Below are 25,378 nucleotides of genomic sequence, written 5' to 3' on the forward strand. Positions count from 1 at the left end.
TCCGAAAAACTGTCATTAAGCAAGACCAAGCTTGCTTTGCATCTGGGAATTGACATTTCTTCTGTATGTGCACCAGCAGGGCAATTCAGTTGTTTGCATGATGCAAGTCTGACATACATCGGTACGGTATGTCAACAAGACATTTATCGACTAGAGCTGGGGAACACTTCAATTTGAAAAATCACAATGGAAAAATCACCACGCTGTGTTATTTATATAGTACGTAATAAAGCGTTCAGTCTATTGTACGATTTACTGCACTGAGAAGACCTTAAGGTTGAAACAGTGGCATCCTGTCTACAGTTATTTAATAATCTTATTAACATATCCAGCAGGTGGCAATTAGAAAGATATGAAAACTTTTGTTAGATATGTACAGTCAACAAGATCATGGTGGAAATACTCAAACTTGTCGACTCTACAACAAAAGTTTCAATGCATCTCAACTGTGAGTTTTATACAAGTGGTTGTTTCACTTTTTTCTAAATTTGTTTTGTGTTTTAGTGTTGCTTTTTTTAAATTTATTTTAAAAAAACTGAAAGAAAAATTACATTAACAACTGTTGAATTGTTGTTGAACTGTTGAGATGTCCAACCATTTGTGCCTAACATCAATGAAAAGCCCAGACCTTCTCAGCAAGATACTACCGGTACGGTACTAAAAAGATTTCTTGCACAAAGAGGTATTTTTCCACCAAAATACAAGAAATTGCATCTAAAATAGAAGAAACTTAAATAAATGCTAATGCACTCTTCCGCAGTTGAACTCCCAAGAATGTGTGATTCTTCCTTTCAGTTTCCGGGATTTTTGAAAGATTCAGGGTCCCTGACATAGGTACCTCTGAATATCCATTGTTAATGTTGCAGAATGTTTTTAAGTACGGTACCGGTACAAATACCGTAGTAGCTAGCCTGCCGGTATTTCTATTATTGAAGTTGATTTTAATTTTGAAATATTAGGAAATCAAAGAAATTTACAATACCACCTCGCAAAGTTCTGGTAAAAAATTTCCTTAAATGGAAAGCAAAACTAGCCCTGTTATGCAGGCAAAACTCGTGGATCTGGCTACCCTTGAAAATTATCAAAAATTGCCGAGTGTTGTCAGCGTTTTCATTGATTGGCAGATATTTTGAAGGGTTGTCAGACCATAATCTTAACCATTAGGCCTACCCCTAATTGTAACCAAAACCTTAATCTGTAAAACAAGTGTGATTGGAACTGGCAACCCCGACAATGTTCGAAAATGCCTGACAATGAGCATTTTGAGGCACCCTTGTAGTCTGGACCATCCTGTCACAGTCAGTGCCAAATGCTATAGGACAGCTAGATACACAAGACCTTCTTGGTCAGGCCTGTTGTGTTTGGGTCTGCTACTATTCGGTGAGTCCGATTCGGTGAGTTCCTAACCTCTAACCCATAACCCTAAAACGGGGGTGAGCCGTTCCCCTTTACAATTCTGCCTGCGTCTGAATAGTTCTGTCCGCTAGAGGCGCCAAGGCTGGAACGTGGCCGCGGATGAATACTAAACAGAGACTTTTGAAAACAACAACTCAGCGATCGGACGTGAAGGAAAGCGATGCACAAAAGACAATAAAGAAATGACATTCGGAAATCGGAACATGGCTACAAGGTTGAACCCGGACTATTGATTAAGGACATTTATTCTATTAAGTAATATTACTGTGTGTGTAACCTGGTCTGCCCTGGTGACGTTAATTTGTATTATCTTCTACCATTGTTAATTAATGTTATTGTGTTTACTTTGAATTATTATACTACTTCTACAATGCTTACTTTAGTGTGGTATTAATAGACAGTGCACTCTAGAAGAGTTAAGGTTAGAACAACGCCCCTTCTGAGCTAGGAGTCGCATGTCGGTAGTGCTTAGCGTACACTATTTGACCACCTACAACCTATACGCCAAACTGGTGACCCCCGACAAAGCCTTCTTCTAGCAGTGCATTGCCTGTTAGTGTTTTGTGTAAATTTATATACCATAATGTGTGTAGACTAACTTAATTTTTTTTTCTAATCATTTTTTGTTATCATTGTGGCTACACACACCTACAATACACGCCACCAATCACGCATCACACAAAATAACTCTCATACCTCACCAAACACTAGTAACAGCGTGATGACAGAAAACAACCCAACAACTTCCATTTTAAAACCGGGTAAACGAGTCACCCAAGAATTTTGCAAATCTGCCCCTAAGGCATGGTTTGCTAATTTCAATAGAGTGTGCCAGAAGTGGAGCATAGTTGAGGATTCAGACAAGATTGAAGCTTTAATGTCTTGTCTGGATTCATCAACTATGATTGCAGTGCAACCACTTTTGGCAAGACAAAAACAATTCCCGGACATTCAAAGTTTTCTGATAAGCAAGTTCACAGAACCTTTATGTGACCAAATTCAGAAGTTAGTTTCTGTCAAGCAGTTAGGTTATGTAAAACCTTCGGAGTTTGTGACTAACATGAGAGTAAATATCTCGGAGTCAGACATGTCCGACTCTGTGGTGAAGTCCATGTTGGTCGACAAACTTCCGCAAGAGGTTAAAATTGCATTGGCACCACTTCATGAGGCTTCACTAGAGGAGTATGCAATAGCAGCAGACCATGCTATGAAGCATACTGCCCCTTTATCTTTTGTGGGTGCTGTAAACAAAGAGCCCCAGCAATCTGAAATGGTTAGGGTAAATTTACAGCTGGAATCATTGACCAAGTCAGTGCAAGAGTTAATGAGGACTCTTCCAAGCCAAGCTTCTTCCCAGAGTGCAGATCCATCACATGCTAGGTTTGCACCAAGACCACAAGCTCCACCCTCAAATTATTCTCGCGTGGCTAGAACACACAATATGATGTGTTTCTATCACCAACGGTTTGGTGCAAATGCTCGCAAATGTAACCCTCCTTGCTCTTTCCAGGGAAACTGGTAGGTTGCACTGCGAGATCGACTGTGCCCAGTGCAACAAAACTTCCATTTCATAAAAGTCACAGTCCACTTCTTCACATTAGGGATCACAAGTCAGGTTTATGCTTCATGATAGACAGTGGTGCTGAAATAAGCTTGGTTAGGCCGTATAAGTCTGAAAAACATTTAATAACACATAGTCATTCTTTAGTGGGGGTGAATGGAACTTCCATTGCCACTTTTGGACATCGAACCATGAACTTGCAGTTTGGTGATAAAACTTCAAGGTTTCGGTGGATTTTTGTAGTGGCCGAAGTGTCTCAAAATATTCTGGGTGCTGATTTTCTCAAACATTTTAATTTATGCGTCGACTTCAGTCAATCTTGTCTGAGAAGTGTCAACCAGTCAATTGCATGGCCACTTTACCCAAAAATAGTAGCACATGTAGGTGCACCCAAAGCATTTGTAGCCACCAATTCCTTCTTACAAATTTTAGAAAAATATCCTGATTTAACGCGTCCACCAAACAAAGACAAACCAATCAAGCACAATATCACCCACACTATTGAAACCACTGGCTATCCTTGTTCCGCACGCGTTCGCCCTTTGTCACCTGAAAAATTAAAAGCGGCCAAAGAAGAAATTGACATGCTCCTGGAAGCAGGCATAATTAGTAGGTCCAACTCTAACTTTTCCTCAGCCCTGCATATGGTACCTAAAGGAAACTCTGGTGTTTTTCGTCTATGTGGAGACTATCGTTCCTTAAACGTCCAAACAGTGCCTGATATGTATCCTACACCTTCGATCAATCAGTTGTTGCACAGATTGCAAGGTTCTTCTATCTTCAGTAAAATAGACTTAGTTCGAGCTTACCACCAAATCCCTTTGTCGTCCGAGTCAAGACATAAGACTGCCATCACATGTCCTTTAGGTCTGTTTGAATATAATTTTATGCCTTTCGGATTAAGAAATGCTTCCAGCACCTTTCAACGCTTCATTGATCATGTCTGTCATGGTTTAACCAACGTAATGGCATATGTAGATGACATAATTATATTTTCTGAAAATGAGGAAGACCACAAAATGCATTTACATAAGTTATTCCGCAGGCTGGATGAGTATGGAATAATCATCAATCCTACAAAATCTGAATTTGGCAAGAGTGAATTACTGTTTTTAGGGCATCTGGTGTCTAAGGATGGTGTGCGACCCACCCCTGACAAGGTCAAGGCAATTTCTGAATTTCCCTTGCCTGAAACAACAAAACAATTAAGACGTTATCTGGGCATGGTAAACTACTACCACAGATTCATACCACATGCAGCTCAATGCTTAGCACCCCTCAATGACTTGATTTCTGGTAAAACACGTGCGGATAAAAAGATTGTTCGGACTAAATGGGCAGAAAAAGCTTTTTTCGACAGCAAAGTAGTTTTGGCTGAAGCATCAATTTTGGTGTATCCACTGGAAAATGCTCCTTTAAGTATGATGGTTGATGCCAGTGACACAGCAATAGGTGGTGTGTTGCAAGTGAAAATTGATGGGTCCTGGTCTCCTGTAGCTTTCTTTTCGAGACGACTGGATAAGACACAGAAATCTTATTCTGCCTTTGATAGGGAGTTATTAGCGGCCTACAGTACTCTTAAACATTTCCATCATTATGTAGAAGGAAAGGATTTTACTCTTTTCACTGATCACAAACCTTTAGTAAGTGCATTCCTTTCCAAATCTAATCAATCTATCTTGAGGTGAGTCAGACAGATGAGCTACATCACAGAATTTACTTCAAACATCAAACACATTCAAGGGTCTGCAAATTTTACTGCTGATGCTCTTTCTCGAATTGAAATTAATGGTGTGCTACATGTGCAAAGTGGCATTAATTTCTCCGAAGTGGCTGCAGCCCAAGAGTGTGATGAAGCTGTTCAGAGCATGCTCAACAATCCACAGGCATCTGGGCTGTTCTTAGACCAGTATGCTATTCCAGGTGTTCAAGATAAACTCATATGGTGTGACACTTCAACTGCTGTGGTTCGACCGGTAATTCCACTAAAATATAGAAAGATGGTCTTTGACCAGTTGCATTCATTAAGTCACCCTGGAGTAAGGGCTACTCATGATCTTATTTCGCGGCGTTTTGTGTGGCCAGGCATGCGAAAAGAGATTGCCAGCTGGGTAAAAGAGTGTCAGTCTTGTCAACGAAGTAAAGTCATTCGCCACAACATTGCTCCATTAAAGGATTTCAAAATGCCTCAGTCACGGTTTGAACACATTCACATTGACTTGGTAGGTCCCTTACCGGAATCAAGCGGCTATAAATACCTATTTACAGCAGTAGATCGTTTTACTCGTTGGCCAGTGGCAGTACCCTTGAAGGGGTCTGCTACTATTCGGCGAGTCCAATTCGGCTAATCCGATTCGGCGAGTTCCCTATTCGGCGAGAGCCTTTTTCGGCGAGTGCCCTATTCGGCGAGTTTTTGAAATTTTATTTTTGAAAGGGAATGATCGGGTACCGTAGCCTAATTATAATTGCCGTTTTTACATCGTTAAACGTTGAAATCGTGCAGAAAGGAATAAAAATAAAATGTTTGAACTATTAAATTAAAATTCGTTATGTCAGTTCAGTTGAGTTGTTTTTATTTCTGATCATCATATGCAAAACAATACACGTCAACATAGCTAAGGTAGAAGCGACAAAACGCGAACGTTAAAACGTGCTTGTGACCGAAGTAAGTTATTGAGTTGAAAGATATTTGGCACGGTCGCAACACCTTCAGAAAAATTTAAGAAATGAACGGAAAATAAAAAAATAAAATGTTACAAAAAAAAAATCATGTTTAATGGCTATAAGTTAGTACTTTTGAATAGTTAAAATGATTAGTTGTTTGGATCAACAAATGTGTGGCCTACAGCTTGGATTGAAAGGAAATTATCGGGTACCGTAGCCTAGTTATCTCAACCAGCAGAAATTGCCGTTTTTACATCGATTTAACGTCGCTAAAGGTTGAAATCGTGTAGAAAAGAGAACTTTGCTGACTAGGATACGTTGAAACTGGGAAACATTCACAGAAGCTCTTCGATTTGTTCCGAGAACCCATTTAGCCTAACAGTTCATTTGTACATTGATTCAACGTCTGAATACATTATCTAAAAAATGCAACGTATCGAAGGGCTTTTGTGAATGTTTCTCAGTTTCAACGCAGGCCCTAAAACTCGTGTTTTTTTCCGGCAGCCATCGTAGCCTACCGAGAGCTCCTTCTCGGCGGCCAAATCTGCGTGCTTGGAGGCCAAAATACAATAACGATAGCACAAGTAAATAGCATTAAATTTGCAACAATGTTAAAATGGTCACTTAGCGTTGTTGAAGTCTAGGCGACGTCCTGCAATAGAATCGTTGTATCACGCAATAAATGCTTTATCGAGATTGTAATCCGGTATTGCGGGACCATCTAACGACCCTAAATTGTTTTAACTGCTCGCAGCTCAGTAAATTGTTTCAACTGCATACCGCCTTTCATAAAACCTGACCATTTATTCCATTATGATGTCACCATTGAGGATGTGAAGTCACTAACCCACAGCGTTCTCAACTATGAAGACACGTGTTTTACCCACGGATGTCAACTAACCTAGTTCTCCTTTTTAACAACGATTCAATATCCGACAACATTGAATCGATATAAAATCGACAATATTGCTAGCCGATGTAAATTAGCACTTCGGATTAACACTTCATCAAAATTAACATCGGGAATCAGGCGCGGATCTAGGAGTTTTTTTTGGGGGGGGCCAGAAAATTTGAAAATCAATTAAAAAAAATAAAAATAAAAACAGATATGAACAATGATACTAGTACGTCATATACGATTTGCTATAAAATAGAGTCCAGTGGTTCTTAACCTTTTTGTTTTGGGGGACCCCTTTAGTACCTTCGAAGCAGTCACGGGCCCTTAAAAAATTGTTATCTGAAATTTTGGTATACTGTAGGCCTATCGCTTTTCCTATAAGTTAATGGAATCAAATGTTTCATAAGTTTCGAAACGACACACTTAGAAAAATTTGCTGAGCTCGCAACACACATATGCTGATTGATGACATTGACGAAATTATGTTACGAGCATTATGTTGGCACACAGCATCAAAAATCAGTAATCTATATGTTGATTTATTGTTTTTTAATAAATTTTTATCAAAAATCAATAGAATTTTACGGCCCTGACAAACAATTTCTCCCTTTTTTTCATTTCTAATCAATATTAATTCGTTATAATCTTTGCCATTGCAAAACTGTGAGTGGTGATAGACTGCTGACTAACGTTTGCATTTCCAAGTTAAGCATTGATCAATATACTGCTGTCTCAACAGAATTAAGTTGAACAAAGCCTAATTAAAAAAATAATTCATTTATATGATATTTTTGTAGTTAAGAAACCAAACCTTTGAACTTTCAAAGGACATCGCACAAGTTCGTTGGGAAGTAGCCTGCAGTTTGAAAATCACGGTAATACACAAATAAAGCACAATCAACCAATTTTTAAATTCCGTAATTTATCAATCATGCTGCAAACTCGGAAACTTTTACGGACCCCCTGAAATCGCTTCGCGGAACCTCGGTTGAGAACCACTGAAATAGAATTTAAAACAGCCATTTTCATCAATTGTGAATGTTAAAAAATTAATTTTGCTTGAATAAAAATTGCTAAGCATGCAAAGTGAACTTTAAATCTGGTTTAAAACCCTGTATGCAGTGTCCATGACCAATTGAATACTTGTATGTTTGTAGGCATGTACAGTAATGGATCGAAATTATAATGAAGAGTAAAAACTATAAATATAAAACAACCATTCAAGGTTTCAGATTGTTTCAACTGACGCCATTTGGTTCAGCGTTGGTTTCAGCTGAGTCAGCTCCAACAAATGTTGCTATTAAAATGTATTTGAAGTTGTATGAAAGAAAATAACTGAGTCTGATCGACGGATAATTTCAACCATAATAATAACAAAAAATTATCCCCCCCCCCCATGATAAGTTAAGTCCGCCGTGGGACTAATATCAGCTGTTTAGAAGCATATCAAACCATTTGATGCAAAAACATACAATTTCAACAATTCTTTTCAAAATTTCGGGGGGGGCCCGGGCCCCCCCCATAAATCCGCGCCTGTCGGGAATTGCAAACAAGACTTACAGCGCTGGTGATCGCAGCTGGATATATTCAATACAACAGTAGTGACTATGATGCGCTGACCTAATTCTGCGTCACTCTTTGATACTACATATTTTCGACATTCAATCCACGATCATTCTATTGCGAAATTAAATAATTGGCTAGAAGAAACTTGCGAAGAAGAAGCTAGAAGAAGAAGCGGCCAAACTTGGCCGACGTTGGAGGTAGCACAGGCGGTCATTCAAGCACTACTTAGCGGCCATGGCCACCGGCTGCTTTAAGGCTTGCAACGTATCCTAGTCATCAAAGTTCTCTTTTCTACACGATTTCAACGTTTAGCGACGTTAAAACGATAGGCCACACATTTGGTTAGCCTTTTCATTCTGTTACTACAATGTAAAAATGAACTGTTAGGCTAACTGGGTTCTTGGAACAAATTTTTGCTGGTAGGGATTAGGCTACGGTACCCGATAATTTCCTTTCAATCCAAGCTGTAGGCCACACATTTGTTGATCCAAACTAATCATTTTAACTATTCAAAAGTACTAACTTATAGATATAAACATGATTTTCTTTTGTAACATTTTATTTTTTTTATTTTCCCTTCACATCTTAAATTTTTCTGAAGGTGTTGCGACCGTGCCAAATTTCTTTCAACTCAATAACTTACTTCGGTCACAAGCACGTTTTAACGTTCGCGTTTTGTCGCTTCTACCTTAAAAACAACTGAACGTACATGACGAATTCAAGCACGTTTTAGCGTTCGCGTTTTGTCGCTTCTACCTTTGCTATGTTGACGTGTATTGTTTTTGATATGATGGTCAGAAATAAAAACAACTGAACTGACATGACGAATTTTAATTTAATAGTTCAAACATTTTATTTTAATTCCTTTCTGCACGTTCAGCGACATTAAAACGATGTGAAAACAGTTACGGTAGGCTACGGTACCCGATAATTCCCTTTCAAAAATAAAATTTCAAAAACTCGCCGAAAAAGGCTCTCGCCGAAAAAGGCTCTCGCCGAATAGGGAACTCGCCGAATCGGACTAACCGAATCGGATTAGCCGAATCGGACTCGCCGAAACGGGCCATTCCGCCCTTGAAGAACATTTCTACAGAATCCGTAATAGATGCCTTTATGTATGGTTTTGTTTCACAGATGGGAGTGCCCAAAACTGTCACTTCTGACAGAGGAGCTCAGTTTGAATCAAATTTGTGGGGTCAGCTCATGAATTTCCTTGGTTGTCGTCGAAATAGAACTACTAGCTACCATCCGCAATGCAATGGCCTAGTAGAGAACATGCATAGACGACTGAAAGATGCTCTACGTAGTTGTAACAACCCAGGTGATTGGTACCATAATCTACCCCTTGTGCTACTCTCTATGCGCAATACAGTCAAACAAGAGTTGAAATGTTCTCCAGCAGAGCTTCTTTATGGTGCCTCCGTGGCCATGCCAGGAGATTTTCAGGTTGAAGGAACTGCTGCTGCTGTTCCTCAGCATGAGTTTGTAAAGACACTGAAAAATCATTTCAAAGACATTCAGCCTTCACCAACTCGACCTCACCCACAGCACAAAAGCCATATTGACCCAGAGCTGATGTCATGTGAGTATGTGTGGATTAGAAGAGATGCAACTGCATTTCCTCTGCAATCACGTTACACAGGTCCTTACCGGGTGATCTCTAGAAATGAAAAATATTTTACTTTAGACATTAAAGACAATAGAAAAACTGTATCCATTGATCGCTTAAAAGCTGCACATATGCCAGAGCTGAACAATCAGCCTACACCTAAATCTTCACCACCTCTGACTTCAGTGACACCGACCGCAACTACTGTTCGTCGCACGAGGTGTGGTCGTAATGTAACTCTTCCTGCACACCTCAATGATTATGTGCAAGTGTAAAGTCTGTCCCCCACGGTATGTTCTTACATGCCATAGTTTCTTTGCTTGTAGTAGGAACTAGTTACTAGATTAGAACCAGTGCGAGAAATATATCAGCTCTTTTCTTTTTAGGTAGTTGTAGATTCTCTTTCAGCAGGTATTTGTTCTGGATGACCAATTCTCGAAAGACTCAACATGTGTTGTATATAACAGTACTGCATACACAGTTTACTTGTTTTATATACACTTTGTGTCTGATAGCTGCATGTTATTTCTAGTTTTCTTTGCAGAAGGTTGTGGCCAACCCAGCCATGACATCTGTCTGTGGGCTAAGTCAAGCATGTAACTTTCCTAAACCCTTTAACGGTGCACACAATGCATTCAACCATTCGTAGTGATGATATCATTATGTCCTCTGTTGTACTCACTCATGTACTTGAGCATAATTGTACCACTCTGCATGTCTGTGGTGTTGTTTGGTACATCCGGAGTACCATTCGACGTTTGGAGAGTACTAAGATCTGCAATAGGCATCAAGTTCTCCCTTCCACATTGTTTTCTTCCATTTTTTTTTCGTATACAAGCCATACTCCATTTTGACGATTGTTTGAGAACCGTTCATCCAGAAGTATCTTGACTGAGTAACCTCATCTTGACAGAATCTTGCCTTGTTTTTCTTTTGTCTATTCGCACGTACAATTACCTAATCATTGTACACATACTACATTTCATTGACATGGAACACACACTGTCACGCATCATGTTGTAGCAGTTGATTCGTTTATTTTTTTGTATGTTCGCAACACTTCTGTGTTGGAGTAGTTTTCACTCTAAGCAACCGCAATTATTGTTAACCCAGCAGCCGTCATGCTGTTATGTTTTGAGTAAGTTTGTGAGCATCATTTTTATTATTGTATGATAAGTCATTGTTTTATGTTTGAACCATTCGAAGTTAACTACTACGTCATTACCAGGGTAGACTTGGGCAGCAACCCCGTCGATAATTGCATTTGTTTACCTATCTTGTGCACGTTTAATGATCAACCGACAACACATAGTTTTGGCCGCATAATTTGAAAGAAAACTAGTGCTACAAACAAGACTGTTATAAAGATTCCTGCAAACGCATCAGTCCGAGCCACCGGCATCCTCATCGAGAAGTCACACCAAGAAGCATGTCGATGTTTGATCATTTCGTTTACTCATGATCTAATCATCTGGCGCCAAGTGATGTGGCGTTCCCCTTTACAATTCTGCCTGCGTCTGAATAGTTCTGTCCGCTAGAGGCGCCAAGGCTGGAACGTGGCCGCGGATGAATACTAAACAGAGACTTTTGAAAACAACAACTCAGCGATCGGACGTGAAGGAAAGCGATGCACAAAAGACAATAAAGAAATGACATTCGGAAATCGGAACATGGCTACAAGGTTGAACCCGGACTATTGATTAAGGACATTTATTCTATTAAGTAATATTACTGTGTGTGTAACCTGGTCTGCCCTGGTGACGTTAATTTGTATTATCTTCTACCATTGTTAATTAATGTTATTGTGTTTACTTTGAATTATTATACTACTTCTACAATGCTTACTTTAGTGTGGTATTAATAGACAGTGCACTCTAGAAGAGTTAAGGTTAGAACAACGCCCCTTCTGAGCTAGGAGTCGCATGTCGGTAGTGCTTAGCGTACACTATTCGACCACCTACAACCTATACACCAAAGGGGTACCTCTAAATACCCATTGTCAGGCATTGTAGGCATTGTTGGGCATTGTCGGCTTTTCGGGGGGTGGTGGAGCATTTCTAGGGGTTGTCGAGCATTTTCAGGGGTTGTCAGGCATTGTAGAGTAGCTACTTTCAGGCATTGTTGGGAATTTACAAGCATTGTCTAGGATTTCCAGGCATTGTCGATCATTATCAGTGGTTAACGGGTTTGTTAGGCATTATAGAACATTTTCAGGCATTGTCGAACATTTTCAGGCATTGTCGAGCATTTTCAGGGGTTGTTAGGCATTGTAGAGTAGCTACTTTCAGGCATTGTCTAGGATTTCCAGGCATTATCGATTATTATCAGTGGTTGACGGGTTTGTTAGGCATTATAGAACATTTTCAGGCATTGTTGAACATTTTCAGGCATTGTCGAGCATTTTCAGGGGTTGTCAGTCATTGCAGAGTAGCTACTTTCAGGCATTGTTGGGAATTTCCAGGCATTGTCTAGGATTTCCAGGCATTGTCGATCATGATCAGTAGTTGACGGGTTTGTCAGGCATTATAGAACATTTTCAGGCATTGTCGAACATTTTCAGGGGTTGTCGAACATTTTCAGGGGTTGTCGAGCATTTTCAGGGGTTATCAGGCATTGTGGAGTAGCTACTTTCAGGCATTGTTGTGAATTTCCAGGCATTGTCTAGGATTTCCAGGCATTGTCTTGGATTTCCAGGCATTGTCGATCATTATCAGTGGTTGACGGGTTTGTTAGGCATTATAGAACATTTTCAGGCATTGTCGAACATTTTCAGGGGTTGTCGAGCATTTTCAGGGGTTCTCAGGCATTGTAGAGTAGCTACTTTCAGGCATTGTTGTGAATTTCCAGGCATTGTCTAGAACTTCCAGGCATTGTCGATCATTATCAGTGGCTGACGGGTTTGTTAGGCATTATCGGGCTACAGGGGTTGTCAGGCATTGTAGAGTAGCTACTTTCAGGCATTGTTGTGAATTTCCAAGCATTGTCTAGGATTTCCAGGCATTGTCTAGGATTTCCAGGCATTGTCGATCATTATCAGTGGTTGACGGGTTTGTTAGGCATTATAGAACATTTCCAGGCATTGTCGAACATTTTCAGGCATTGTCGAGCATTTTCAGGGGTTGTCAGGCCTGAAAGTAGCTACTCTACAATTCCTGACAACCCCTGAAAATGCTCGACAATGCCTGAAAATGTTCTATAATGCCTAACAAACCCGTCAACCACTGATAATGATCGACAATGCCTGGAAATCCTAGACAATGCCTGGAAGTTCCCAAAAATGCCTGAAAGTAGCTACTCTACAATGCCTGACAACTCCTGAAAATGCTCGACAATGCTTGAAAATGTTCGACAATGCCTGAAAATGTTCTATAATGCCTAGCAAACCCGTCAACCACTGATAATGATCGACAATGCCTGGAAATCCTAGACAATGCCTGGAAATCCTAGACAATGCCTGAAAGTAGCTACTCTACAATGCCTGACAACCCCTGCAAATGCTCAACAACCCCTGAAAATGTTCGACAATGCCTGAAAATGTTCTATAATGCCTAACAAACCCGTCAACCACTGATAATGATCGACATTGCCTGGAAATCCTAGACAATGCCTGGAAATTCCCAAAAATGCCTGAAAGTAGCTACTCTACAATGCCTGACAACCCCTGAAAATGCTCGACAACCCCTGAAAATGTTCGACAATGCCTGAAAATGTTCTATAATGCCTAGCAAACCCGTCAACCACTGATAATGATCGACAATGCCTTTACATCCTAGACAATGCCTGAAAGTAGCTACTCTACAATGCCTGACAACCCCTGAAAATGCTCAACAACCCCTGAACATGTTCGACAATGCCTGAAAATGTTCTAAAATGCCTAACAAACCCGTCATGCCGTCAACCATTGATAATGATCGACAATGCCTGGAAATCCTAGACAATGCCTGGAAATCCCCAACAATGCCTGAAAGTAGCTACTCTACAATGCCTGACAACCCCTGAAAATGTTCGACAATGCCTGAAAATGTTCTATAATGCCTAACAAACCTGTCAACCACTGATAATGAGCGACAATGCCTGGAAATCTTAGACAATGCCTGGAAATTCCCAACAATGCCTGAATGTAGCTACTCTACAATGCCTGACAACCCCTGAAAATGCTCCACAACCCCCCCGAAAAGCCGACAATGCCCGCGAAAAGCCGACAGTGCCCGACAATGCCTGACAATGGGTATTTAGAGGTACCGCTAAAACGGCAATGATAATTAGGCTATGGTACCCAATAATTTAAAAAAAAATTTAAAAAATCACCGAATAGGGATCGGACTTACCGAAACGGGCCATTTCTGTTGTGTTTAGGGATGGACTATTTAACATATTGTGCCAAATGGATTTAAATGTTTAAATCCTAAATACTGAATAACAGGGTTGGGTTTGTACTTTTCATGTAAACATGACACTCGTTTTGTTGTTTTTGATCATTGGTGCAAAGTTCATTGATAGTGTAAATCTTCATTAATGTGGTCATGGCTTTTAGAGTTAAGGTTAGCGCTGTCACATTTTGTGAGCTATTTCTAAAAGGTTCTTGTTTTTTGTTTTCTTGATCTTTTTAAAAGTAAAGAGCTGTGTGTTTGTTGAGGTTACTAACAGTTCGGGAAACTTGTGGCAGTTGTTTTGGCTTGATAATTCTACTATTAAAGGTGGTAAAACTTTATGCACAACTAACCCAACATGCATTCGAAATGGTTTTCAAATAGAAAGAAGTTTCTATTCTAATTGTCTACTCGCATACCGCCACCAAGCTGAATAGGACGTTTTATGTTGGAAAAAACGCAGAAAATTCAACTTTATTGGGATCATTGATAGGGGTAGAGATGTACCGATATATCGGTATCGGTGATATCGGCCATTTTTTGAGTATCGGTATCGGCAAAATTTGGCCGATACTGTGGCCGATACTAAACACGTAAAAAAAGGCGTTTTCTGCGGATTTTCTAGAGAAGCAAAGATATAATATCATTTTTTTATAGTAGTAACTAACGTCACATTGATGTAGAAAAATAACAACCTGTTCAAATTTTTGATACATCACACTCCCATGACTTCTTGCACGCAAGTTTTAACATTGGTTGCTTAGAGTGATTCTTTCACTTAAACAAAACATTTTGTTTCAGCAGTTTTGCGTTGTTTGATTGTTAAGTTGTGGAAGGAGACTCAATTTCTCCAATATTTATCATTTGTGTTTCTTTTTTACTCTCAGCAGAGTATGAAACTTGTAAAAGTTTTTCATCCATACAACGTCATGAATTGAATTATTATATCTGAAATCGGCATAATAACGTGACATCATCTAAACGTAACAGAAATAGCGAAGAGCAAGTATCACTATAAAAAAAAAATGCAACGCAAATAGGCAACATCAAAAGACATAGATGTTCTTTGACTTGTCAGCAGCAAGTGGTGATAACTGTGGCTGTGGGAGTTTGTTGCGCAGCCTACTTAGCCTACTCTGACATTGTTTAAGCTTGATGAGTTTATTACAACGAAAGGTGTAAATTAAATCACAAACTTATAGAACCAGCTTACTAAAAACAACCAAGTTGCATGGTTTTTTTAAATGTTTAGCAACGTAAAAACGATGCAAAATTATACATTTTTGTTACCTTGGTAGTCTTGGCCTGGCAATTTTAAGCTTCTCAACCAAACGACAAGCGCCCTTAGGGGTAGAACCTTTGACATACTGATATCCAATTGAACGAACCCGAACCATCAGATGTTAGGTTGTCCGTCCAATTGTGGCTATTTCAGCATTCAGCCAGAGAGTTGATTAGTACTTTAAACTTTTTTTGGTAATTACACAACAAACAAGAGCAATAGCAGTGGTGGGAAGTTGCATTTTTCCTTTGTTCCGAGAAACGCAACCTTGATGACGTCATGAACAGCGTAGCTTCTGATTGGTTGATGGTTCAATGGGATATCAGTATGTTAAAGTGCCTACCGCCCTTAGGTTGCACATTACTTGTCGTATAGTTTTTGTACGACTACACAAATGACTTGGTTTACATTTTACATTTTATTATCAATTATGATTGCCTATTTGGAGAGTTTGCGCAAACTCTTTATTAATTTTTCAGAAACCCCAATTATGATATAATGTTTCTTTTCTTATACCCCAGCTCTCAATCACGGTGGCCTTTCATTACTAAAACCTACTATTATCGAAGCAGGACATTAAGGCGCGAACAAAACGGCGCGAGACAAAAAGGCGCAGAAAAAAACGGCGCAGAGACAAAATGGCGCAGAGGCAAAACGGCGCAGACAAAACGGCGCCAAAGTCAACGTAACAATTTTTTTTTCTTTTAAAAATACTTAACTCAAGCGCTATAGTTGATCAATAATAGTTTTGATTCAAACGCGTTGCTCACTTCAAGTTCATTTGGGAAGCACGAAATAACATTATTGTAAAGAGAAACTACCGTGTTATAATATCTAATTTGTGATAATTAAATGAGTTCAATGACATTCTTAATTCAAATGCGTTGCTCCTTATATTCGAAGTCAAGTTCAGTCGGGAAGTAAAGACCACATTTGGTCGGGGAGCAATTTGAAACAGCGTACATTTGTTTGCAATAAGTTCAAAGATTATGTCGCATCATTTTCAAGACAAAATACGGCGCGATTAATATTCCCGCATCACACTTTGCGTTCTGTCTCTCACACTAACAACCGTGACGGCTTATCAACTGCCAAGAAACTATTTATTCTGTAATTATCCAGCTGGCAAAAGTGCGACCACAGTGCTTAGACGTAAAGATTGTTTGTTTTAAAAAATGCGAAGATCGGAAACAACTGTTTGCTTGTGATGTAGGCAGACTTGGCTACAAGCCGCAAAAAATATATTCTTACACAGCTAACAATTCCATTGTTTTACCAGACGGGTTTTATTTTTACTTTTCGAGCTGGGTACAAATTGCAACGGTTTGCCGATGTTTAGAACGATTCAAAAGCGAAATCAGGAATTGTTTATTTACCACGTTTCTGCAGAAACAGATGTAAAACAAAACGTAGTGCAAAAATATATAGTTACAGACTTTTCGCAGTCTACAGTATACTCACGAGTTACGTCATTTTACATTGATTCAACCATGATGATAATAAATCAAAGCTAAAACAACAATGTTCTATTCTAACAGCACTTATCTTTTGAAACTTAACAACAAACGATGTCCACTTGTGCAATCATTGGAGGCAGTCAATTTTATGATAAATCAAATTCGTCTAACGTTGATTCCTTCATATACATATGCGAATTCGTTTTCAAAATACATTCCTTATACAGACGAAATCGGTTAATTGAACCACCTATTTGCCAGACGTTTTGATACGATTGATTCGTTTAAAGCAAGGGTCTCAAACACGCGGGCCGCATGCGGCCCTCGAGGACTTTTGGTGCGGCCCGCGATGCACTTTCTTTGAAATAACTAACTATTACATTACGGTACATATTTGTTCTACAGAATTAAATAAAATGCACTCTGAAGCTGCTCAAAAAATCTGAAAATGCCCATCAAACTTCACATGACTTTTTAGCACTGTCACGCCATTTTATTGCGTGCGAGAAACTCGTATTGTTACATCACAATCACATTGCTTATTCACTCATTGTGTTGTCATTGCAACAGTAACCTTGGTATTTGCTGATAAAAAGTTCTTCAAGGGTTAGTTTTTTCCGCTTTTTTTGAAAGTAGATTGCAAGATTTTTGCTTTCCAGGTCCGTCGTTTTGTTTGCGCTCTTTTTTTTTTGCGTTTCCATTCTTGTGTTCTCACAGTGTTTTTCCATCTCTTTATTTTTACTACTTTTTCTTGCGATCTCAATTTCTTGGAGCGTTCTTACTCTCTTTTTTATTGCATTTTAACTGTGTTATGTTGTTTATTGACTTCTCGTTCTCGTTGTATACTGCGGCCCTCGGGTTAATTTACAAGTGTCCTTTCGGCCCTCAAAGCAATTTGAGTTTGAGACCCTTTGGTTTAAACCAATTTACTAAAAAAATGTTATTGTGAATGGGCGTAATTGTTGAGAAGGTGTCTGTGCTGACTAGGCAGCAACGCACAGTACAACTGATACTTCATAGATACAACTGTTTACAATTTTGGTTAAACTTTACAGAGTTAACTAGTTCTGTGTTACATTAACACTATGATGTATGTTCCAGCCAGCAAAACTGGTCCTTTTTACATTGATTTATGGTCAGCAGACATTGAAACAATGTAAAAAATACCATCTTTGCTGACTGGGAGAGCAGGTACGATCAAAGCATTTTTCTGCAAACTGGGGCAATCGGACTTGTTTTCATCTCACCGACCTCTGTGATGTCACAACGCGAACTTTGACTGTTGAAGTTTTTGATTCAAGCGTGCTATTTTTAGCTCCTTACCAGCTGTGTAGTTTTGAGAATGAAAATAGTTGTATGATAGAAAAACACGGTTCCCACTCATTGTTTGTTTTGAAATCGCCAAGGTTTTTTTTTCAAATCTTTTGCGCTGTCTGGTAAAATAATTAATTTGCAATGTTCCTCAACTGAACGAAACTGCACAAATGAAATTACGCACTGCATTTCACAACAGTAGGCTACTTTTTTTCATCAATTTTAAAAAATTCTCCAAAGTTTTCTCGTTTAAACTTTTGGACATGCTTTTCAACACTCCCCTCTCAAGCCGAAATAATTTGTCCGTGTCCATTTCTTGGAAGGCCAGTGGCGGACGGATGACATCAAAAGCATTTAAACTTCTTTAAGGAGCAACGCATTTGAATTAAGAATGTCATTGAGTGTTATTGAACTCATTTAATTATCACAAATTAGATATTGTTGCACGGTAGTTTCTCTTTACAATAATGTTATTTCGTGCTTCCCAAATGAACTTGAAGTGAGCAACGCGTTTGAATCAAAACTATTATTGATGCACTCAGTTGTTTCCGAGGTCGCACTTTTGCCAGCTGGATAATTACAGAATAAATAGTTTCTTGGCAGTTGATAAGCCGTCACGGTTGTTAGTGTGAGAGACAGAACGCAAAGTGTGATGCGGGAATATTAATCGCGCCGTATTTTGTCTTGAAAATGATGCGACATAATCTTTGAACTTATTGCAAACAAATGTACGCTGTTTCAAATTGCCCCCCGACCAAATGTGGTCTTTACTTCCCGACTGAACTTGACTTCGAATATAAGGAGCAACGCATTTGAATTAAGAATGTCATTGAACTCATTTAATTATCACAAATTAGATATTATAACACGGTAGTTTCTCTTTACAATAATGTTATTTCGTGCTTCCCAAATGAACTTGAAGTGAGCAACGCGTTTGAATCAAAACTATTATTGATCAACTATAGCGCTTGAGTTAAGTATTTTCAAAAGAAAAAAAGATTGTTACGTTGACTTTGGCGCCGTTTTGTCTGCGCCGTTTTGCCTCTGCGCCATTTTGTCTCTGCGCCGTTTTTTCTGCGCCTTTTTGTCTCGCGCCGTTTTGTTCGCGCCTTAATGTCGTGGACCGTACTATTATAATGATACAACATTGAGTTGGGATTGGATTCTTGAATCTTCAAGTGTCAAGGACTTCCAAATCCGTCCAATGTCACTCATAATGACGTAATAATGCCCCCTTTGGCACCTAATCTTGCCCATTTGAAGTTCCCCTTGCTGCTCTATAAATTTCCCAAATTTGGTTGGTTTTGTGGCGTATTTTGGAATTTATTTATTGTAAGCGCCAAACTTGAACACAACTAATTTTAAATTTAGGGGATTTTTTGGTTTTAGACTAATTTGTCGGTAGGCACTTTAACATTACCCACTCGTCGAAAAGCGTACTCGTGATTCAGCTGATTTCAGTCATGTGACTCTACACGTGATATTCTGATCGAAAAATTTTGATACAAACAAATTTAACTGAATGCTTCGCTACAACCAGCGTTGCCTAATGGTTAGGGCAGAGGAGTACCGTAGTAATTTCGATTTCGTGGGTTCGATTCCCACCCTCTGCTAATACTATTTTTTCTTCTGCAACTGAACTGAGTGCAAGAAAGATCTTAATGACTGCAATCAATGGAGTTTATAAGGAAAATTGTGACTAAAACACAAAGCAATTTCACATTGAAAAGCAGGCACTCTTCGACGAGTGGGTAATGTTAAAGTGCCTACCTAATTTGTCACTGTGTCAGTCGCGGTGGTGCCACCGCTTGTGTTTTAGCACAAGATCTTGTGGTTTTACTTTTGATCTTGTGCTTTAAGTTTTACCTTATTTGCATAAAACTATTAAAAAAAGCTTTGAATTGGCATATTATGCCAAAGCTTTTTTTAATAGTTTTATGCAAATAAGGTAAAACTTAGCATTTGATCTAATTGCTTGCAAATACCAAAATTGCTTGTTTTTGTAACACTAAAGTATCGGCCAAAATATCGGTATCGGCCTAAAAAAGTGATAATCGGTATCGGCCAAAATATTGGTATCGGTACATCTCTAGATAGGGGTTTATTCAAAATTAGAGAAAATGGCCAAAGATCTTACAGCCATTGAACCTGGTGTTCTGGTGGAGCACTCCCTGGAGCCGGAATGGCCCGTTTCGGTGAGTCCGATTCGGTTAGTCCGATTCGGTGAGTCTGATCCCTTAACGGGGGATTTTTTCAATTCTTTTTTTAAATTATCGGGTACCATAGCCTAATTATCATTGCCGTTTTAGGGTTAGGGGTTAGGAGTTAAGGTTAGGGGTTAGAAGTTAGGAACTCACCGAATCAGACTCACCGAATTGGACTCACCGAATCGGACTCACCGAATAGTAGCAGACCCCCCTGGAGCAGAGTATTAAAAGTATATTTTCCACTGCTCAACCAAGTAACCAACTTCAGAGGATCGTTAACTTGTTAATGAAGTTCTCTATGCCAATGTGGTATCAATCAAAGGACATTTGTTCATAACAGATGGTGTAGCGTGACCACTTTGGCTAGGTGTTCGCTTTTTCAGCAAGATTCAAACATATACAATTTTTTTGCATTAGTTCCCACTTATCAAGTCCACGATAAAACCCACCTAATTAGTAAGCCTGATTTGATTGGGTGCAATAAAAAAGAGTTTTTAAACCTGAAATCATGCTATACCGTATAAGCCCAATTGCCTATGGGCGAGGAAACTCCAGGTGTACTATTTAAGCTCAATATTTCTATTTTTAAGGGGTCCTCAAATAGTTTGAAATTGAGCTATTTTTTACCAAAAAGAGCACTTTTTGAGCCACCTCTACATTTAATTTAGACCCACCTTTTGTAGCCTCTGGAAGATAGCAATCTCTTCCCGCAAATCACAAACTCGCTTCAGGACGTGACCTCGTGACAACCATTGCACTTCCATTGTACAGCAACAATGCTTGATAATCAGAATCCATGTTGCTGCACATTGCACAAAGATGAAAACAAACTCTAAGTTCTTGCACTACGAACAATGATCATGCTATAAAACTTTCCGATGTCTCGACATGAAACACTTCGTGACCTGTGTTTATATTTTCCAGTTTTGTGATCGATCTCTTCACGTTTTAAATTTTTTAATTGTTATTTTTTTCGCCCGAGATACAATATGCCTGAAAAACAAGCAACCCAAAAAATTATCAGGCGACCTAACTTTGGGTCGCGACCCATGCATTGAGAACCGCTGATGTAATGTACATTGAATTTCTTTAATCTTTTCTTAGGTGCCAATGTTATCTCAGAGAACGGTTTCGTACTTTCAAAGCTCTTTCAATCATATGTGGATAAAAACCTATTGCACTCATACTGCTTCAACAGAAAATGTTGAAAATGGTTCTGCTGATTCTCACAAGAAGCCAAATGTAAGTTATAGTGTTTCATATGATGATTTCAAATGGGTCCGTCGACTTCTTCCACCCTCGGTTGTGCCTACACCGCCTTCACGCAGCTCGTATCCGTCTGCAACTGGCTATCAACCTCCATCAGGTGAGCAACTGAGCATGTTTCAGTTTTGTTTACAAAACAAGTTTATTTTAATTTTAAACCAACTAAGAACCAGTGGAAGTTTGAACCAATGCATTTCTGCCAAACTAGTGTAGTTAGCATGTATAATAAATGTATCACTGAAGTTGAACCTCGTCGATTGTGCTAATTCGGACAAAGGTTTAAGTAGTTTGACTATTCATCAGCAGAAATTATTCAAAGACCAAACATTTTTGATCAGTGAAACCAGGGGTTTGAAGTGATTCCTCAGTGCTCGCATTTTTACAATTCGGTTTTTCAAAATCTGGCAACCCTCTAAAAATTCTGGCAAAATTGAAGTCGGGGTCACCTAGTTATAAACTGAGAAGTCAGAATCGTATATTTTTCTCCCGACTCTACAACTCTGAATTCTACCGATTTACAGAATAATAATTTGTACAGTAGGTTACGCACAATCAGTACTTTTGGATTGAGCAAACTTTTTTTTTAATTTACTTGTTAACGTTTATGCTTTCAGAGACAGTACCAGATGAACCGTATTTCATTGCTCGCAATCTTTACCATTCCCTTCCGGTATATGTCAAAAGGAAACATTTAAGGGTCCTCACACGTGTGGTGGCAGTGGAAGGAGATATCTGGGTATGTAGAAGTCATTGCGACGTACAGTAAACACGTAGACCTTGCTAGTGTACGAACCTATAATTATGACTGCAGGGTAGTAAAATCTTCAATTTAAGCTCTAAGCTAAATTTACTTTATATTCTTTTGAAATAATGTTTTTAAAAATCAAAATTGTCAAAGTGTGATTATTCCTGAATCTCAACTCACTTTAAAATTTCTACTTTCTAGTTTGCAGTTTGCATATGTCTCCTCCATAGTATAGTGTGTAGGCTGAAAAGTTGATGAACAACGTTGTAGGTACAGTAATAATTTTAACAACAATAGACCACTTCTCGACAGTCGAGTGTAGTAAGAATTGACAACGATAGACATGTGTTTCGCCCATGAGGCTAGGCTCATTAGTATCGCACCACTATAATTAATGCCACAGAATTCTGGACCGTTGGTTTTGTCAGTCAATTGAATTCTTACCTTTGTGGAAAGAAAACAAACAACGATGCTGACGATCTGTCATACAATCAGATCTCAAAAGCTGGAATTGAGAAAAGGTAGCGCCAACTGCTAACTTCTCCCAGAACCTGTTCTCCTGAGTGACTTCATATGTTGAAAGACCGCCAGAACTTTTGAAACTAGTGTTGGCCATTTAAGATCTCACCGTTACCGTTTATGCAAAGACCATCATCTTCGTATACCAGAGATAGCCATGATCATTGTGTATAACAACACAACTCGAAATACCTTATGCAAACTTTGATCCTTTAATTGGGGTGTTTTAACTGCTGCAATACGATCGACTGATTTATCCTATTCGGTAGTAGAATACGCCTGTCCGGTGTAGGAACGATCGGCACATGCCAATTGGTCCCATGCTGGATCAAAACTGCTGTTTGATCATATCACGTCTCACACTTCATCACGTTGTTGCAATTTTGGTTGGGATTACTCCCCCAACACCAGAATGAGCGAATAGGAGTATCGAATTTGAAAGATTATCCAGTGTCCATGCGCAAATTTCCTTGTTCTTGACTATGTGCTGGGTGCTCTATCAAATCAGAGCCTGTATTTTTATATTTTATAAGACAGCAAACTGATTGCTGATACCAACTATGTTAATTTTACGCAAAGTATTATCGTTATCTTACATCCATCAAATAGATCAGAAGGTCTGTGTGCTTCGAATGATGAGCTAGCCTTGAACAAATGTGACCTGAAGGTTCCCGGAACAAAGATTGGCTGCTCTCCAGTAGCCTCTTACTGTGATCAAGAAAAACTTTGTCAACATGTGATGCTATATACTCTCACTCCCAAGGGCTCAAAGTATCCCAGGCTTCAACGACGACGAGACATTGCGAATGTAGAACTATTGAAGTGCTAATGTGAAACGTTGTCATTGGCAGTAGTGTATACTGTATTCAATTTTCCTTATTGATTCTTTTCAGGCTTTGGAGAAGCAACTGATCGAATTAGTTCGACCTTCTCTTCGCTACGATCCCGCCACTCAGGTGCATGAAGTAACGAGAACTATTTCCATAAAAGGAGATCATCAAGAGATAATCAAACAATTCCTCCTGAAAAAAGGTTTCTGAGTGCCGAGGTTCTTTCAACGCACTGTGCTTCTGGCTAGCACGATGCTACCTGTAACTGCAGCACGTTAGAATTGCTAACACTTTGGAAAAATCGATGATAGTGAAATCATGACGTGTTGAAAGAGTTGGGCCCAGCGCTGTGGCGCTTTTCGGGAAAAAGGCTCAATTTCATCTGGAGAAAAATTCGAAACAGTTCAACAACTGACTTTTAAGCGTCATTCCAACGAGCTTAGCCATCAATTTCATTTTTAATATAAGACTGTCTTCTGCCAGAACATCGTGAAAATACTAAGTTACTGTAATTTTGTAGGTGACAACTTTGAGAGCAACGAGACACAGTTGGGAGCGTTCGTGTCACAGTTCTGTTACAATGTGCCGATAATAATCAACTTAATACTAAATCGTATTTCATAAAGTGACACGGCAGAGCCGATAAAGTGACACGGCAGAGCCGATGTCACGATAAAAGAAATAAACGTTGCAAATTAACATTTGTGGTTTACTTCTAAGAATGACACCATTGGTGGTTGTGATGTTGCGTTATGTATATTGACGTGAAACGACATACAGTAGCCTACTGCATTTGGCGCGTAGATACACAGTCCTTACTATTGCGCGAAGCCGCGCGCGAAGCTATAAGCTATATCCCCGCGCGAAGCTATAAGAATAACTGAAAACTGGCGTCATTTTAATGATAAATTTAGTTAAAAAATATTAAATTAAATTGATACATTTTAGTGACGTTTTTAAAATTTCAATTTAAAAAAGAGTAACAAAAATATAAAAATGAAAATGTTTTTAAAAAAAGTGTAAGGGATCAGACTTTCATTTCAGCTTAAAATCAATAGTTTGTGTCACCTAATTTTCAGTTAACAGGCAAAAATGTTAAAAGTGTATCAAATTACCTTCCCTTCCCCTAGTCCAAAGAAACGAACTTGCCAAACTGTGATCATTAAATCTTAAACCACTGAAAAATTCCTGGTTTAATTTTAAAAAAGCACATCTTACTGCTGTTAGATCATCTTCGAACTTCCAGCACAAGTGCCAAAATCCCGTTCGATATTTGCACTGCCTCCAATCAAATTTTAAGCTTGCACGTTGGCATAGCCTGCAGGGATATTTTTCTGGCGTTTTATTTTGGAGAGGGGTCAACACTGCAAAAGAATGAAACTAACAAGGCACATCATATGATTAATTTAGTAACGGGCTCTTCTGTTCATGATATTCGAAATCTGTTGAAGAGCCGAGCAGCGAGATTGAGGAATTTTTTCGCAGTTCAAAGCCAATTTGCCACATGCGTCATGCGCGCTCATGTACCTCCATCTTTCTGGAGGTCGATTGATAACAGTAATCGTTCCACTGAGCGACGAATCGGAAAGCTCAAAAATGTTATAGAACAGCAAGTTTGTGATGAAAGCAACCGCGGTGCCGATTTGTGACTTCGTGCATTTTTGTGCAACATGG

At 39.1% G+C, this 25,378-nt stretch overlaps 1 protein-coding gene across 1 annotated transcript; it reads left to right on the forward strand.

Moving 5' to 3' along the window:
• Positions 1-330: 330 nt before the first annotated feature.
• Positions 331-24,582, forward strand: LOC145772634 (large ribosomal subunit protein mL49-like). The gene is made up of 4 exons (XM_082584499.1): positions 331-448; positions 21,449-21,710; positions 22,225-22,346; positions 23,768-24,582. Exons 1-4 carry the CDS (start codon positions 353-355, stop codon positions 23,912-23,914), a joined length of 627 nt encoding a protein of 208 aa, XP_082440625.1. The 5' UTR covers positions 331-352; the 3' UTR covers positions 23,915-24,582.
• Positions 24,583-25,378: the final 796 nt, after the last annotated feature.

This window comes from Aplidium turbinatum, chromosome 6, assembly GCF_918807975.1.
Source record: "Aplidium turbinatum chromosome 6, kaAplTurb1.1, whole genome shotgun sequence".
NCBI classification, from domain to species: Eukaryota; Metazoa; Chordata; class Ascidiacea; order Aplousobranchia; family Polyclinidae; genus Aplidium; species Aplidium turbinatum.